This window comes from Callorhinus ursinus, unplaced genomic scaffold (genome assembly GCF_003265705.2).
Source record: "Callorhinus ursinus isolate GAN/ISIS: 27379988/994484 unplaced genomic scaffold, GSC_fseal_2.0 scaffold9, whole genome shotgun sequence".
Lineage (NCBI taxonomy): Eukaryota > Metazoa > Chordata > Mammalia > Carnivora > Otariidae > Callorhinus > Callorhinus ursinus.
The window spans coordinates 16,370,033-16,384,739 of record NW_027397071.1 but is presented as its reverse complement, the minus strand read 5'-3'; the positions used below and the strand labels follow the sequence as shown (position 1 = coordinate 16,384,739).

Here is a 14,707-nt window from a genome sequence, read left to right as displayed (position 1 = left end):
GATATGGCTGACTTTTCCCTTTCTCTGATGGCTGCAATGCAGATGTGGTAGCAAAACATCTTGGACTATAAAGGTAGGTGCAGTACTCTAGGGATGGACAAATGACTGTGTAGTGGGAGCTCCCACCATGGGAGCCCAGTTGGGGAGAGGAAAAACTTTAATTTTGTTTAAGCACTATTATTTTTTATTTATTTATTTACTTGAGAGAGAGAGGGAGAGGGCACAAGCAGAGGGAGGGGCAGAGGGAGAAGCAGGCTCCCCACTGAACAGGAAGCCCGATGTGGGACTTAATCCCAGGAGCCTGGGATCATGACCTGAGCCTAAGGCAGACGCTTAACTGACTGAGCCACCCAGGTGCCCCAAGCACTATTATTTTGGATCTTCATCTTATCAATCAATTAAAATTGCATCCTAAGAAAACACAACAGGCTTGTCTTTTTTTTTTTATTATCCTATAGTTAAAAACCTTATCTTCTGTGTATCATTTTGGTAATTGCTATTTAGATATATAAACAGATAGAGCTGTGTATTGAAAGTAGATTATCTTGATGGGCCCTGAAGCCTGGACAAAGATTTTAGAATAAAGGCGTTGAGTTTGTGGAGAAGAAAAGAAATGGAAGTGAGCATTTATTGAGCATCTGTTATACACCAAGTACTGTGTCAGGTGCTTTGCCTATGACATCTCATTTAATCCCTGAGTTAAGATTTGTTATCCCCATTTTATTTATTTTTACTTTATTTATTTACTGCCTGTACTCTCTTCTAGGATTTTTATGGTTTCAGGTCTCACATTTAGGTCTTTCATCCATTCTGAGTTTATTTTTATGTATGGTGTAAGAGAGTGGTCCAGTTTCACTCTTCTGCATGTGGCTGCCCAGTTTTCCCAACACCATTTGTTGAAGAGACTGTCTTTTCTGCACTGCATATTCTTTCCTGCTTTGTCAAAGATTAATTGACCACATAACTGTGGGTTTATTTCTGGGTTTTCCATTCTGTTCCTTTGATCTGTGTGCCTATATTTGTGCCAGTACCATACTGTTTTGATTACTACCGCTTTGTAACATAACTTGAAGTCTGGAATTGCGATGCCTCCAGCTTTTCTTTTCTTTTACAAAATGTTATCCCTATTTTATAACTGAGGAAACTGAGACTTAGAAGGAGAGTTTGGTCACTAACCAGTAAGAGTAGAACTAGAATTTAGCCGCAGGCCTGATCTCAAAGCCTTCTCTTCCCCCTCTATGCTGGGGTTGGGGGGGTGACTTCAGAGTCACGGGTGTGGTGGAGATCTGGAGTGAGGGCATCATGGGAGCTCATGACAGGGTCTTATTTAGGGGAAGGCCTAAATAAGGGCCTCCTGGGGAAAATGCTACAATGACTTTTGACTAAAGGATGAACCTCAGGGTGCTGTATTCCCTCTAGGAGGAGATGGGAAACTTGATTTAAATTAGGAGAGTCAAGGCACTTGGACCTTTTTCTTAAGTCCTGGTTCACAGTCAGTGGCGAGCCGGCACTTTTAAGTGCAACGCTGGCTGATGAGGTTCAAATGTTCTTAAACATTTTCTTATCCAAGCCCTTGAAAGAGGCAACACTAAAAATGCAGAGAAAAGGCTACCTTTGGGAGTTTAATACAGAACGATATTCATCCAAAATCAGTCTGAAGGAGAAATCTTATAAATCCAAGGACTCTAAGGGGAGCCTCATTTTTAATCCAGGGTTGGTGAAGATACTGTCAGAGAACAGTGCCACCACGTGGTGGAGAAAAGAATAGCAATAGCTGGCAAAATGACCTGCCGTAGGAGTGGGCAACAGCTTGCAGGAGACACTGGGAAATGTGGGGGAAAGGAAGCCACCCCGAGGTGAAGTTAGGGTGGACAAAGCCTTGTTTTTCCAGTATAGTACCGATGAGGGTTCAGTGCGGCCTAAAAAATAGGGATTTTATTGGAATGGTTACCTGAGAATTTCATTATTTCCAAGGGAAAAGGAAGGTTACTTATAGAAGTTGGAGAATGTACAAGTTAGAGATTGTAGAAGCAAATTCTTTAGACAACAAGGAAAACTTGATTTGGGTGTTTCTCCTTGAGTGAGACTCATGGACCATGACCAGCAATCCCCAGTGGCTCAGGAAGTTTAGGAGAGACTGAGACTGCCTTGAGTTTGGGGAGTAGAGAAGGCACAGGTCAGAAAGGGAACCAGCACGGCATTATTGGGTCCCAGGGGGGCACATGGAGTTAGAAGAAGTGACTGGACATGGACCTCTGGAGCTCGGGGTCTCCAAATAAACCCAAGTGCTTCAAAGCTGGACTCTGACTATATCCTGTGGCTGGAACAGCTGACCTTTGTCTAGTTTATAACCTTTTATAATTTCATGCTCCAGGAAAGTAATCTTGGGATTTTTCTTACAGCCAAGATGAATATTTTTGTTCTCGTTCCCTTGTACCAGACATTACCTGAGAGATGTCAATCACAGAGCCTGCTGGCCCTCAGTCGTTCCTCAGTGAAAACGGCCCCGCTTGTAGCCACTGCTGAGGAGACTTCTCTGTACAGATGGTGCACTTTTATTCTCCTCCCCATCTCTGCCTACCTTGTAACTATTATTTGGACAAGGGTGGGCACTTGACTCAAAATTGGCTATTAGAGCCCCAAGTTGGGCTTCCTGCTCAGTGCTAAGTCTGCTTCTCCCTCTCCCTCTGCCCACCAGCTCGTGCTCTTTCTCTCACTCTCTCTCTATCTCAAATAAATAAATAAAATCTTTAAAAAAAAACAAAAACAAAAATAAAACAAAATTGGCTATAAGAATCCTGACCCAGGAGTTGGTCATGTTAGTTTTATCTTTCAGATATTTGAAACAGAAAATGCTGAGACCACCGGATAGTTGGTAACTAGAGCTGAAGCTGAAAGCATGCAGAGAGGGGCCAGAAGGTTGAGTAATTCCAGGAGGTTAGTGAGGGTCAGGAGGGTTATGAGTAAGAAGACAATCAGGCTCTGGCAAAGACTTTCTGCCTGAGAGATTTTATGGCCGATGAGACAGTGCTAGAGATACCGATGGTCCCCAGACTGGCCTTACTTTCTGATGACTTTCTGGTTTTTGTTGCAGTCCTAGTTCTACTCCACTACTATGTTTATACACAAACTCATTTCTTGAGGTAGATTGAATGACTCTCTTCCCTGCAACAGGAAGAGCTGGGATTGAGCACACATAAAGGGAAAGAGATCACAGGCCAAGAAGGCTTCCAAGTCCTTGGATGGTGTGACCACGGGTCCATCAAATACTAATACTAGCATCTGTACAGAGCTGCAGAGCTCTAAGGCCTGTAGACCTTTCACAGCTGTCCCTTCATTTGGTCCTTATAATGACCTTACGAGGGGGGCAGAGCAAGCATTTTTGTCTTCATTTTACTGATGAGAAAAGTTCATGTACAAGGGTTTCATGACTTACTTTAAGCAATGTAAATAATCATCGGCAGTGCTGTGACTTCCAACTGAAAACTCAGAGATGTGATTCCAGCTCAAATCCCAACTTGATTTTTCTCATTAGGTCCGACCTCTTGTTCAAACTTATACATCGGAACCACCTGCCATGCTTGTGGTGTTCGTGACCTAGCCTCAGCCTGTGACATTCTGATTCAATAAGTTTGGGCGATGGTCCTAAGCACAAGTGGGTTTTAAAGATCCATGGGTGAGCATGAGGAGCATCCCTTACTGAGAACCATTGCACCAGACATTGCAGGCTCAGCAGCAGCTCCCCTGTGGAGGTATCCACCAGCTGGCTTACAGCCCTTAACCCTGAGGAAATTCCACAGGCTGGAGGGAAGATTAAGAAATTATTTTTCATGGGATGCTTGGGTGGCTCAGTTGGTTGGGCATCCGAATCTTGATTTAGGCTCAGGTCCTGATTCAGGGTCATGGGATTGAGCCCTCTCGGGCTCCAAGCTCGGCAGGGAATCTGCTTGAGATTCTCTCTCTCCTTCTCCCTCTGTCCCTCTCCCCATTGTGTGCAAAGGCTCTAAATAAATAGATAAATACCTCTTCCTCGGCGCTGCCTGTGGAGGTGGCCGCCATCTGTTACTGGGCATCATGGCTGCCCTCAGACCTCTGGTGGAGCCCAGGATCATTAAAATGAGGACCAAGAAGTTCATCCGGCACCAGTCAGACCGCTATGTCAAAATTAAGTGCAACTGGCGGAAACCCAGAGGCATTGACAATAGGGTGCGCAGAAGATTCAAGGGCCAGATCTTGATGCCCAACATTGGTTACGGGAGCAACAAGAAAACAAAGCACGTGTTGCCCAGTGGCTTCTGGAAGTTCCTAGTCCACAATGTTAAGGAGCTTGAAGTGCTGCTGATGTGCAACAAATCTTACTGTGCAGAGATTGCTCACAATGTCTCCTCCAAGAACCGCAAAGCTATTGTGGAAAGAGCAGCCCAGCTGGCAATCAGAGTCACCAATCCCAACGCCAGGCTGTGCAGCGAAGAAAATGAATAGACAGCTTGTTGTGCACATCATATTTGTGTTAATAAAACCATAAAACCTAAAATAAATAAGTAAATAAATAAATCTTAAAAAATTATTATTCACTAAGTATATGGGGAGTGTTTAGAGAAAAAGTAAAGCCATAATGATATCAAAGGATGATTTGGGGCCTTTTATCCCCATAACCTCCATGAACTGCCCACTCTTTGATAGGGACAATTAAAACAATGTTATGTATTATGTGGATTATATCTACAGAAAATCTTGCTATTTTAAAAAATTGATTTAAAACATATAATCCAAACCCAAACCATGGACTTTCTATGCAAATATAGCTTCAAGGCCAGTCATTAACTCCCTTTTCAAATAGATTGTCACCACTAAATCCCTTCTATATGGATATCCTGAAGCTGTCAGGAAGGCTTATACGTGAGGTTGAAAGAAGAGTTATTTCAATAGTGAATGAAAAGATAAATAACCTTAGAGAGAATTTCAGGGCTCTTCTTGTCCTGGCATCTGGCTAGTGCTCCAAGGAACTGGGGACCTGCCTCGTCAGAAGCTGTAGCAGAACCAGGCCTCCTCAGTTCCTCCTTCAAAGGAAGATGGCAGACCTGCCTGATGCCAAAATGTAGCATGATCATAAGAGAAAACTGCCCAAATACTGACAAGAGGATCATAGGAAGTACAGGGAGTTGGAGAAATTAAAGAAGATACCATCTATTTGGATCTCCCTCTCTGAGCTCCCAATTTCACCACCATATTGCCATTTCACCCCTACCACGGTGCACACCAGCATCTTCCATTTCAAGGCTGGTTTATTTCAGAATGTTTTAAGAGGAAAGGATAGAAGTCAGGTGAGAGGGGAAAAAGACTGCAGATTCCTCCACATTTAAGAAGACAGTTTGCAGGAGTCCAGAGTGGACTGAAGGAACCTGAAAGGACATCTACTCCGCAGGAAACAGGACCAGAGGTAACACTAGAGAAGGGAGGACATCCTGCGAAGGGAGTGTGGAGGGGACGTCAAAACATAAAAACCATAATGAGGATGTCAATTTAGAAGACAGGAATTCACTAAGACAAAAAGTAGTTGTCAGTCCTGAGGGAGAGCTCATGAAGGAACAAAGAGGAGATGGCAGAAGATCAAAGCCACAGTGAAACAGCTGGATGCCATGACCTGGGCTCAGAAGCCCAAACTGGAGAGTAGTAACTTTGTGCTGGCTGTCTTGACTTTGAGAGCTGGCCCCTGGGCTTCACCTCATTCTTGGAACTGTATTTACCTCCTGTTCTAGGAATAAAAAAAAAATGGATAAAAAAGGGAATAATTTAGTCTTCACCACTAGCTTTTTTTTTTTTTTTTAAGGCAAATGGGTAACTGAATTTTGAAGTATTAAACTCTTTCTTTGTGTGGGTTAGTTGGAACGTCAAGACATATCGAATGCTGCTTTGTGTGAATCTCATGCTAATCCAGATTGGGCTTCCATGGCCAAACCTGCTTGGATTTTTCTGCTTATGTAAAATAATGGTGCCCAAAGTGGGTTGACTGATATATAAAAGTACAGTTTTAGTCTCAGGACATATTTTTAAATCTGTAGTGGTTAAGACTTATGCTTATGTTACATTTGTAACCAAATACACAATATTAATAAATAGAAGCAGTTGGATTTAATGGTTCACCTCTTTAGGAATGAGGAGATTTCACTGCTTGGTAGGTAAAAACATTAACAAATTATTGTTAATTTTAACATTTGTGTGAATAATAACCTAATGGGATTTTAAGAGTAGATTTCAGAACTCCTGGGTGGCTCAGTCAGTTAAGCATCTGCCTTTGGCTCAGGTCATGATCACAGGGTCCTGGAATTGAGTCCTGCATCGATCCGGTTCCCTGCTGAGTGGGGAGCCTGCTTCTCCCTCTGCCTGCTCTGCCTGCCGCTCCCCCTGTTTGTGCTCTCTCTCTCTCTCTGACAAATAAATAAATAAATAAATCTTTAAAAAACGGTATTTATTTAAAAAAAAGTAGATTTCTAGGTAGCTTGATATGTGCTTATTAATTTACTAATATACAGATCATGTAGGTCAGACGTGATGTTATACATATTTTTTTGAAAGTTAATGTTTTTTTGATGCATATATATTTTTGAAAGTTAACATTTGTTTAACCTATTTGAGTTAGTATGCAATGGCCAGGAGCATGGAGAAATATCTAACTAACTTTAAAAGTTCAAAAAGTAGGAACCAAAGAGCTAGATGGAACCCTCAGGAACCTCCTGAGTCCTGAACCAGAAAAGCACCATGATTTCCTAAAGGTGCTGGTGACTGACGTGTAACATAGAAGTGTGTGACAATCATGAGTGTGGGCTGTCCTGCTAGATGAGTGAGTCCGAGCTGGGGGCCTGTGTAAGACAATCATGAGCGTGGGCTGTCCTGCTAGATGAGTGAGTCCGAGCTGGGGGCCTGTGTAAGAAGATGGGCCTCGTGGAGAGAAGTCAGATACAGATACCAGCATACTCTGCTGCCATCTACCTCTCCTTGAACTGACCTATTTTCATTTATATTGGGGAAACTAAGGTTCGTACATAGCATGTATTTCTGTATTTTGTGTGCGGGTGATTGTAATAATTATAATATAGCTCTAAAAATCACTTCTCGCTTCTCCATAGGAAAGCTTTGCTGGAATTTATTAGAGGACCAGTTAATCATCTGTAATTTTCTAGGCAGAAAAAAATCATTCAGGGCAAATAAACTTTTGCTAATAAAACAGCCTGGTTCTGCTTAACTAGACACCATCTCTCTCTCTCTCTTTTTTTTAAAGCTTTATTTGTTTAAGTAATCTTTACACCCAACGTGGGGCTCAAACTCACAGCCCCGAGATCAAGAGTTGCATGCTTCACTGACTGAGCCAGCCAGGTGCCCCCAGATAACATCTCTTTTAAATAAGAGTTTATGGTTTGCCCACAGGGGATTTGGAAGTTAGGGAGGTACTCAGAGATGCTATTTTTCTATGGTTAGACTCCTAAATAATAAACATCCTGGAAAACAGAAAGGTTATTTATTTTTTTTAAGATTTTATTTATTTTTTTGAGAGAGAGAGAGAGCAAGCATGAGAGGGGGAGGGTCAGAGGGAGAAGCAGACTCCCTGTTGAGCAGGGAGCCCGATGTGGGACTCCATCCCGGGACTCCAGGATCATGACCTGAGCTGAAGGCAGTCGCTTAACCAACTGAGCCACCCAGGCGCCCAAAACAGAAAGGTTATTAAGATGTCAGAAGTTGAGGACCCTAAGTTACGGGTGATATCTCAGTGCTCTGGTCATTGGGACATTCCAGGCTCTGGAAGCACTGAAGTTTGAATGTTGGAACTTGATTTCAAACCATATGGATGATAGAGAGCCAGATGTATACAGTCCAAAGCTTACTAGAAGAGGGACCAGTACTCCAGCTACATGATATAGGGACCAGTACTACCCAGTATACCCTGAAGATAAATATGCGAAGTCAGTTACATAATGGTCCTGGGACATAGCTCATTCAAAAATGGACAGCTAAGCAATGGTAGAGCTGAGGCTAGAGTGTGTCTGCCTGACTCCAAACCTATCACAACGCTCAGCTTGCAGTCACAAGTTTTCTGTATCTCTTTTGCAGTCTCTTAACCATTTCTGTCTCTGGCTTTTCTCAACAAGAATAACCAATGCTAGACTTGAAAGAGAAAGTACTTATTTGTAGAGAAGCCCAGACACAGTGCAAACTGAATAGAAAGTGCTGGACAGAGGACACATACCAGGGACACCTGGTGGCCCATTTTGAACTTCGAAAGAGCAGTTCTGTGGGATTTCCCTTGTGGCCAAGCCTGTAAACTTTTCATTTTTGTGACTTGACTTGACATCTGACAAAGCTTAGTATTCACCATGGAAATTAAGTGCAAGGGCCTGCTGACAGATGTTCCTTTTTGCCTTGAAGGAAGATAAACATGTAGTTTAATAGGTCAAAGCATATGTATTGCTTTCTTCAGAGGGTAAGCATATGGATGCTCCAGGGCCCCCCCAAATAGATCGTGTTTATCTAAAGCCTAGCTTGTGCTTGCCATTAACTGCAGGTGTCAACCTCTGTTTTTCCTAGCATTGCAGAAAGGCAGATGCTTCAGCTCCTTAACCTGACTTTCCCCTGGGCCAGGGCCTGGAGTCAGACCTGACCAATGCGGCTGGGGCATCAGGAAGGAGTCTTGCTCTGGTAGGCTCGCTATCTGGGCAGTGAGTGGGGTCCACATGAATCTCCCAGGCCTCAGGTTTCTTTCATCCTCTTCCACATGTGTGGCCCATCTCTGGATTGCACCCCAGGGCTCCTGCTGGGGCCAACCCTCAGCCTGAACTCCTGAGGCTCTGGACCTCAAATCCTGGGTAGGTCTTGCTCTAAAATCTAACAAATCACCTGGACTGGAAACACCATTCCTCTACCTTTCAGTCTCTACCCCATGCCACCCATCAGCCTGAACCCCTCTGGGCTCTGAGCTTGATTTGAGGCATGACTCTGAGGCTGTGATTTGGACTGCTAACCATCTTTCCCTGTGTGATTGGCTCAGTAATTTGTTTTACTTTCATTCATGTCTGTTTCTGCCTCTCTCTCCTCTTCCTATTTATTGCCCCACTATGGTAATTTTACAACCAATCCCTTTCTCTCTTTTTAACATGAAGAAATGGTTCTTTGATTCAGGGATTTTCTTGGCACAGTGGTGATTATATGTTCCTCCTTTTTTTTTTTTTATTATATTCAATTAGCCAACATATAGTAGTACATCATTAGTTTTTGATGTAGTGTTCAATGATTCGTTAGTTGTATATAACACCCAGTGCTCATCACCACATGTGCCCTCCTTAATACCCATCACCCGGCTGCCCTATCCCCCACCCACCTCCCTTCTCCAACTCTCAGTTTATTTCCAGGAGTCCAGAGTCTCTCATGGTTTGTCTCCCTTTTCTGATTTCTTCCATTCAGTTTTCCTTACCTTCCCCTGTGGTCCTCCACACTATTCCTTATGTTCCACATGTGAGTGAAACCATATGATACTTGCCTTTCTCTGTTTATTTCACTTAGCATAATCTCCTCCAGTTCCCTCCATCTCGATGCAAATGGTGGGTATTTGTCCTTTCTACTGGTTGAGTAATACTCCATTGTATACATGGGCCACATCTTCTTTATCCATTCATCTGTTGAAGGGCATCTCAGCTCCTTCCACAGTTTGGCTATTGCGGACATTGCTGCTTTGAACATTGGGGTGCATGTGGCTCTTCTTTTCACTATGTCTGTATCTTTGGGATAAATACCCAGTAGTGCAATTCCTGGCTTGTAGGGTAGCTCAATTTTTTACATCTTGAGGAACCTCCATACTGTTTTCCGGAGTGGCTGCACCAGCTTGCATTCCCACCAACAGTGTAAAAGGGTTCTCCTTTCTCCACATCCTCCCCAACATTTGTTGTTTCCTGTCTTGTATAACAAATCTCTTACTTCAAGTTTGTATGACTCAGTCATTCGTCAGTTATTTTTGAGGGGGTCCCTTTCCAGGTATCAGACACTGTGTTAGATCCTGATGGATCAAAGATGAGCAGGTCACAGCTCCTCCTAAGTACTTCACAGTCCAAGGGGGCAGTTAGACTCCTAAATAGATGATCTCAACATAACCTGGTAAGCACAGGGATAGATATATGTACAAATGGGAAATGACGAGTGGGGAGGGGTACATAACTCAGTAACCCATACAACCCAGGAAAGAATTTTGGGCAGTAAAGTTTGGGATGGAGATAATGTAAAGGAGATTTCAGTCAGAGAGGAAGCATGAGCAAAGACTTGGAAGCAAAAATAGCATTCTGGAGGTAGGGAATTATAAGCATTTTTGTCATGCTGAAGAATAAAGACAAATCCGGGAATAGTGAAGAATGAAGCTGGAAAGGTAGGCAGGGGCCATGTCATGAAAAGCTTCATAAGTAGAGTGAGCATGTAACCCAGACACTTTTGAGAGTAAAAGAAGACCCAGGGCGCCTGGGTGGCTCCGTTGGTTAAGCGTCCGACTCTTGGTTTCAGCTCAGGTCATGATCTCAGGATCATGAGATGGAGTCCCATGTCAGGCTCTGTGCTGGGTGTGGAGCATGCTTGGGATTCTCTCTCCCTCAACACACGCATGCATGCTCTCTTGCTCTCTCTCTCTCTCTCAAATAAATAAATGTTTTTTTTTTTTTTAAGTCTCAAGAATCATTCTAGGACAAGAATGTAAAACTAACATGGTCTCAGAAAACTTGGAACATATCTTTACTTTCTATGACAAGTGAAAGAACTGGGACTTGATGCTGTAGGCAACAGAGATCATTGAAAAGTACTAAGTTTGTGCCTGCTTGGCATCTACAAACCCCTTCCTGTCTCTCGAGGCCAAAGTTCCCTCCTGCGGGGCAGGTGACCCATTGCACAGGTACCAGGCTGGCCCTGGCCAGGTGTGTGACCCAGATTCTGCCAAATGGATGCTCCAGCCTGGGACTTTTAAGCCTGAGTGTGGAAAGGGATTGAATCCACACGTGTGGTGGTGAGCCGGGGCTACTGCCATAATAAGTGTTGTTAGAACAGAGTGCCAAGCAGACCATTTTTATGCCCCATCTTGGCTGTACTTTGCTTTCCCTTATACATGTCTGTGTTCCGAACTGGGTTCCCTGGGCTGCACGCCAATCTCCGAGCTCTCTGTGCATTTTCTAGTACATTCCTTTCCTAATCAAGTAAGCAGAGTCGTGTCTGTTTTGCGTAACCAAGAACCTTTGTTTGTAAAGTGAAGTCACAGGCCCAGGTTTGTTTCCGTTAGGTGAGCCTGGCAGCAGAGCAGAGGGTGGAAATGAGGTGGCAAGTGAACGCGCTGCCCTCCCAGGCTGGAATGGGCTCTTCCACCATGTTCTGAGAGGACCTGTGGAGGCTGTTCACAATCTGCGGAGCAATCCTTTTCCTCACCGAGCAAAACTGAAAGAGAACAAGGCCCTCCCAGTCCTGTCCTTCTTGGAGGTTTTGAGTGACCACAGAGAATGGCAAGGGGAAGAGATGATCCCTGGCCGGCCCTCCACTGCTGCTGTCGGGCGCACTGACAGCACAGAGCAGGGAGTCTGATCGAGGACCGTGGGGATGTTTGGCTTGAACTTCTCAAAGCCCAGGTTATGCTGGCTATAAAGAAAAGGCACAGCAGCCCTGTAGTCTCCAGGGCTGTTTCTTTTGTGAACAGTAAATTCTCTTCAAGAAGAGGGGATGGATAATGGCATTAGGTAGTATAAATAAAGGTGCCATTTTTATCCCATCTTTAAAGGTTTGGCTCAAAAAAAAAAAAAAAAAATCCAGAGTATGTTTTCTGAACTTGCTTTAATTAGGAGAGGCACTGATGTTGGGCTTCCCACAGCTTTCCTTGTGGTTTGTGCGTTCCCTTTGTAATCCATTAAATTTTATGGCATTAGCAGGGATTTGAAGCACCCGATTTAATCAATAGTCATTTCTCCTGCATCAGCACTTTTGCGTAGTGTTCTGTATATTAAGCAGTATTTTAGAGCGTTGTCTGACCTTTACATCTTAGACTGCACTTCCTAATTATAACTTCTCCTGTTTGACCATGATATATATCTAAGGTCAAAGGCTATTAATAGCACTTGTGAATTTTCCCCAAAGGATCACAAAAAATGCCCCGATGTGGAAGTCAGGATTGTCCGTGCATTTGGATCGGGGCACGATTGGGGCTAGCCGACTGTGCCGTCTGATGTCACGTTAGTTTTTTTTTTTCTTCTTCTTCTTCTTCTTTTAATAATGTTCAAATCATCCCACGTATGCTACTTGGGATTCTGACTCATTCCTGGGTACAATTCAAGTTGTGGCCATGCTAAGCCACCGGATATGAGGCAAAACATCTGATTTTTCTTCATACCCCTGTTGTGCTACTGAAACACTATGCTGAAAACCCATGCTGTCTATCTCATCGACAGACTGTCTTCCCAGTGGTAGAAGTCTAAATCTTAAGGGACCCATTTCCTGTTTTCTCTCATGGGGACGGGGTTCCCCTTGCTGCATGCAGTGCTTACTCGTGTTGGAAGTGTTCAGGTCTCTATGCTGTTCGTCAGTGGACCCGCATCTAAGAGGATATTAAGAGGTTCATCCTTGTGGCCTTGGTCATCTCTCTTAGTAATCTGGGAAAGAAACTTTGGGCTAACAGATTTGGCCGCCAACAGGCTTTGTTTATCTCCAGAGAACTTCTCATTATGAGTCAGATCTGGGAGTTTGATAGGTCACCTTACTCTCAGTAGCTCGGAAATGAGAATTTTGCTTGTGGATGTGCTTTGAGCTCTCATCTAGCCAATGTTTTAGCTGCAGTAATAGCCTCTCTGATTATACCTGTGCCTCCATGTGTCCCTTCTCCGACGTTGGCACCCCCTGCTTCCAAGCCCAGCCTGATTATTTTCATGTGACAGTTCTTTCAATAGAATCACTTTCCAAAATATGACTCTCCTCAAATGTCCTCCATGTTAGTACTTTGGTCTTGTCTGTTCTGTCTATTTTAAAGCCTGGAGTTGACCTGCAGATCCCCAAAATTCCCTCCCAGTCCTGCCTGCCCCAGTGCCTTCATCAGAGTATTCTCTCAGATGCATTTGTCATGTGCAGACTTACTGACTTTTTTTCTTTAAAGATTTTATTTGTTTATTTATTTAACAGAGAGGGACACAGAGAGAGAGGGAAAACAAGCAGGAGGAGTGGGAGAAGGAGAAGCAGGCCCCCCGCTGAGCGGGGAGCCTGATGCGGGGCTTGATCCCAGGACCCTGGGATCCTGGAGCCAAAGGCAGACACTTAATGACTGAGCCACACAGGCACCCCAGACCTATGGACTCTTACATCTTACATCAGGGCTGGAATCAGGGCGCACCCTATAAACAAAAAGTATTGTGAAGTGGGAGGCGGAGACCAACTATGTAACTTTGAGCAGGCTTTTTTTTTTTTTTTTCCCTAAAATATCTCTGAGCCTTGGTTTCTTTCCTCTGAAACTGGGGTAATATGAATAGTTCATTGGGAAGATTCAGTGAAGTAGCATTGGTAAGGCATTTAGCAGTGTCAAGAACTATGAACAGTCTGAGGTTTTATCTCGCTTGCAAGCTCACAAGGTAGCCTGCTACAGTTTCACAGGTGCTGGCAAAAGACACAAGACTCCTGGGTCCGAGACAAATGACTATGGCTTACAGCGGTTATGCTGGTATCCTGAGCTCTGCCTCCCACAAGGCAAAGCTACCAGGGCCAGGTGATACCTATACCTGTGGTGGGTTTGTTACAGAGAGAAACTTGGATCTTAGGGAACTCTAATTTTTTATTTATTTATTTTATTTCCCCCTCTCTGTAATTTGTTTGTTTGTTTATTTATTTATTTATTTATTTATTTATTTATTTATTTATTTATAGTGAGCTCCAGGTCCAAAGTGGGTCTTAAACTAATGACCCTGAAATAAATCAAGAGTTGCATGCTCTACCCACTGAGCCAGCCAGGTGCCCCTAAGGGAACTCCAGTGTTTTGTAATGGGCAGGAAGTAAACCTGCTCTTTTGCTCTGGCAGAAACAATCTCTTGTATTTTCCAAGAGTATTAACTATGCAAATATCCTTGAAAAGACAATCCAGAACAAAAGCACTCAGGGCCTCTGCAAGATGTGCAGGAATGTGAGAGACCCCTCGAGGATTGCCTCCCAACACACAGCACCCGGCTCCGATGAGCTCAATGAATTCCAACTGTCTTTATTGTTAATAAAGTACTAATGTAGTACTTAGCATATAATAAGTTCTCAGTAAAATGGTAGCTATTAAGAGTAAAGATGTCTACCCAAAAATAATGAAAGTCAATTCTGGCCAGTGAACAATAATGTATATTCAGAACCTATCTCCAAGCTTGATGCACAGTAGATATTTAATATGCATTACTGAAGGAATAAATATGATTTCAAAGTGAGAACATTTTGAAAGTTGCATTAACCAAATATAAGACGTGATTATCAGGCTGCAAACCTTTTTCTTCTTTCTTTTCGACCATACAACTCTTTTTCAGAATATTTTCCATAGAGTCAGCTCTTAACAAATACTGTTTGAAAGACTAATAGTAAAATAGATAAAATGCACAAACAACCCTCCAATTTTAATTATAGCAATGACTTCTTCTTTCTTACCATATATTGTAGTAAACTGCTGAACAAATACAGTAATTAGGAT

General features: G+C 43.3%; 1 protein-coding gene across 1 annotated transcript; it reads left to right on the top strand.

Moving 5' to 3' along the window:
- The first annotated feature begins 4,044 nt into the window (after positions 1-4,044).
- On the top strand, positions 4,045-4,527 carry LOC112824618 (large ribosomal subunit protein eL32-like). Its single transcript, XM_073896001.1, has one exon. The coding sequence runs from the start codon at positions 4,075-4,077 to the stop codon at positions 4,480-4,482; it is 408 nt and encodes a 135-aa protein (XP_073752102.1). The 5' UTR covers positions 4,045-4,074; the 3' UTR covers positions 4,483-4,527.
- Positions 4,528-14,707: the final 10,180 nt, after the last annotated feature.